The 4057-nt window shown below is 35.4% G+C and overlaps 1 protein-coding gene across 1 annotated transcript in view; it reads left to right on the forward strand.

The window, feature by feature from the left end:
* Positions 1–4057, forward strand: part of SMC1A (structural maintenance of chromosomes 1A) — an 80517-nt gene that overhangs the window by 49857 nt on the left and 26603 nt on the right. Inside the window, exon 16 of the mRNA XM_004713127.4 lies at positions 1833–1974. Within this exon, the coding sequence (XP_004713184.1) occupies positions 1833–1974 (142 nt within the window). The remainder of the gene's footprint in view (positions 1–1832; positions 1975–4057) is intronic.

The following is a 4057-nucleotide window of genomic DNA, read 5'->3' on the forward strand; positions in this document are numbered from 1 at the left end:
TCTCCCTTCACCCACTTTTCGGTTGTCTGTCCCCCAGGGAGGAGGTCACATATAGTTCCTTGTAATCAGTTCCTTCTTTCCTACCCATTCTCCCTTTACCCTCCCTGTTTCGTCACTCACACTACTGGTTCTGTAGGGCTCATCCACCCTGGATTTTCAGTTCCTATCTGTACCAGTGTACATCCTCTGGTCTAGCCAGACTTGCAAGGTCGAATTCCAGTCATGGTAGTGGGAACAGGGAGGAAACATTTAGGAATTAGGAAAGTTGTATTTCTCATCGTTGTTACATCGCACCCCGACTGGCTCATCTCTTCCCCGAGACCCATCTGCAAGGGGATCTCCAGTGAGGGCCTTTAAGTTTGTCCTTAGTTTTCATTAATGATCCTTATAACTCTAAGTTTTATATTTAGGTCTTTTTCTTAATATTTAGGTGTCTAATACATTTTGAGTTCTGTATAGATAGTTTTTAAAAGAGTGTAATGTTGAAGCAGACATTAAAAAATATTTAATTAGTTGAGGAAAACTATTGTTTTATGTTAAGGAAATTTCAGGGGATAATTTTGGTTTATGATTTAAAAAATTATTTGCAGAGCAATCATTTCACCCATATGCCTCCAGAAAGTTTGGAGTTCTTGAGAATATAAATTTTTGTCCTGAATGTTTGCTCTTTTGGTCAGGATTCTTATATAGAATCTTTGATCAAAATGAGGAACTCAATGTTTTGTGTATGATTTTGTACTTCCCAAGGCTACCCATTTCTTAAAAAGGTTTGGGAATCTTGGGAGAAAAGTAGTCTAAACCCTTGGGCAGAGATTGAATACAGCCAGTGTGCCCAACCATGATGTTGCTAACTAAAATTATTTTTTTCTTACTGTGTGCCAGGCTCTATTCTAAAGACTTTATACATAATAACTAATTTTAAAAAGGAAAAAGAAACCTCCCAATAATTCTGAGGTCATTTATAAAATAAATAGGCTATAATCTTTCATCATTTATAAAATGACATCATTTATTTTATAAATGACTAAACTGAGGCATGAACAATATAATTTTAACTTGCTGGAGATTACAGTATTCAGTGGCAGAACTGGGATACCAATCCTCTTAACCTCTACATTATATTGCAATGATAGTATAGGAAAAAAGAGCCCAAATTCTGTTAGACCTGGTTTTCAGTGTCACATGGACAATTTACTAGCTTGTGGCCTTGGGCAAGGTCCCTTACTTCATGACCTAAGTTTTCTCGTTTAAAAATTAGTGCAAAAATTCACATGTACTGTTGTGAGGATTAGAGATACTGTATGCCAGGTTCATGGAAGCTCAGTAAATAGGAATAGCTGGTGGATTCATTTTGTGCCTCCTCCTAGGAACTTGGGTGGGCTCTGGCATTCAAGGGGAATGAATGAGATTTAGTCTACTCTCCTTAGCCTTGCACCAGAACTATAGGGCTATGCTAGGGAACTTAATTTCTTAACTTCAGGGGAGGGTTTTATGGGGCCATTGGGGTATATGAGTTGAGCAGTGACCGACATTTATTAGTAACCGTGGGTCCTTGGTGGGGCAATGGGTTAACTGCTCAGCATTCAAACTGCTTGGGGTAGGGGTGCTAATCCTCACAATTTCTTCCTGTAAAGATTATACCTAAAAAAAACATTGGGGCAGTTTGGCTCCAGAGTATACGTTTGCTATGAGTTTGAATTAACTGTACATAACTACAGCAAATATGAGTGGATGAACTGAGTGGTACTTAACATTAAGCTGTAATTTGGGTCCTTGAGCCTGAGAAAGCAGACAGTAAATTTTAGTTATCAACTTCCCTTTTTTCTCTGCAGTCTGGAATTTGAGAATCAGAAGACTCGTTTAGGTATCCAGTTGGATTTTGAAAAGAATCAACTGAAGGAAGACCAAGATAAAGTGCACATGTGGGAGCAGACAGTGAAAAAGGATGAAAATGAGATAGAAAAGCTCAAGAAGGTAAGGAAGGAGAAGATAAAAAGGTTAAAGATTGGGAGGAAATATTGGAAGAAGAATGATGGATAGACAGCTGATATCAATAATTTAGGAATCTAATTTTGTAAGAAATATATTAAGACCCAAATAAGGGGAAAAATGATTTAATGCCATAATAGTTTAAGAAAATATTCAAATGGCCTATAAACACGTATAAATAATTTATTAAAATCAAAGAAATTCAAATTAAGGCAACAATCCATTGTAATTTGTTTCCTATCATAGCAGTTTAACTAAGATTAAAACATTCTCAGTATTGGTCCCAGTGTGTGACACCCGTACTCTTATGCATTATAGCACCATCTGTCTGGAGTACAGTGATACCTCAGTTGTCCAACGGCTCCAAGCTTGAACTTTCCATTACTTGAACAGCGAAGTTCAAAAAAATCTGCTAGGTGTTCAAACTGCTGTATAGTTGAACTGAAAATCTAACTTGAAAAACTTGTATGGGCTGAAAGTGAGTCACGTTGCATCCAGCCTCAGACACAAAGGGGTCAAGCTTCAGTCTAAGCACCACTCAATATGTAGTGCTTGTGTTAGTGCATTTGTCATTGTGCCTTTTTTGTACTTTATTTGCATAAAATAGCGCATTAAAAAACATGGCTCCAAAGAAAGTTAGTGACACCAGCAGTAAAGCTAAGAGGATAGTTAAAAAAAGAAATCATTGATAAATTTGAATCAGGTCACTTCTTTTGTGATTTGGTGGCTGAATACAACATGGCTAAGTTGACATCAACATTTTTAAGGGAAATAAAGGTGATTAAGCAGCGAATGCAGCAAAAGGTATGAATTGTTAACCAAGAAACAAAGAACCCAAACTATAGGCCAGGATGAAAACTTACAGTTAAAAAAAAGAAAAGAAAACTTATAGTTAATTTGGATAAATCAGAAATAACTTGATGGTGATAATGTATCTGAGGCAGTGATGTGTGAGAAGGCTAAAAGCCTCCATAGTGATTAAAAGTCCTGGAAAAATTAATTTATAAGTATAATTTTGGGGCATCAGAACAAATTATTTGGTTTTCCATTGTTTTTCATGGGAAAAGTATGTTCAATTCTTGAACTTTTCAGTGTTTGAACATGAATTTGGAATGAATTGAGCTCGACAACCAAGATACTACTGTTTTCAGAATGCATATCTACCTTCTAACTCGGTTATACCTTATGAAATAATCCAGAATAATGGCAAAGCTTTGTGCACAGAAATGGATGCTTATTGCAAGCATTATTTTGTTCTAAAGTGGAAAAATACCAATACCCTTTTGGAATTAAGGCTTTAGTAAATTCTGCTAAATTCATATGTGTATTTGTGTAATTTAGTGATCTTAAAACTTTAGATATACCGTCCCCTTTTAAAGAAAAAGTATTCCCTAAGATTCCCAGTGTTGGCTCAAAAACAATTTAATATTACTTAAACATATACAAATATATATACTCTACACAACCAGAAGGGCAACAGCTTCCTAATTCGATATTAGCGAGATTAATGAAATTCAAATTACCCTACACTGTGAAATCACTTCAACAAATGACAGTGTTTTGCTGAAACCACATCACTCTCCTCAGTGTCTATGCTACTTACTGTTACATATCCATTCCTTTTAGTTTAGTGAACCTATAGCACTGTGTTATTTGTTTTTATTAATGTCACATTTCCATTTTTATTCAAAAATATCTAAAAAGTACATTGTTGGAATAGGAAAGTAATGAAATGTTTTTTTTTTAAATAAAAAAACAGTATCAGAACATATTTTCATTTTATATCACCAGGACGTAGGATAAATAAATCCTTGTAGGGGGAAAGGTGCTTTTTTATATACTTCGGATGATGTTTACAACATAAGACTTTCAAGATGAACCTAAGAACAGTATTCACACATAACTCATACCACCCCTACATACCAGCCAAATATCAGTGTGTTTGTGGAAACTGACAGGGGAAATGCTTTGGAATTTGTTGTTGCTGTTGTTTTGCCAAGTTACCTCGGTTCTCATTCTATGTGTTTTTAACCATGACTTTTATTTTTTTAAATTTTATTGGGGGCTC

The sequence above is a fragment of the Echinops telfairi genome, unplaced genomic scaffold (assembly GCF_000313985.2).
Source record: "Echinops telfairi isolate 266 unplaced genomic scaffold, ASM31398v2 ScPeMD7_19;HRSCAF=73, whole genome shotgun sequence".
NCBI lineage: Eukaryota > Metazoa > Chordata > Mammalia > Afrosoricida > Tenrecidae > Echinops > Echinops telfairi.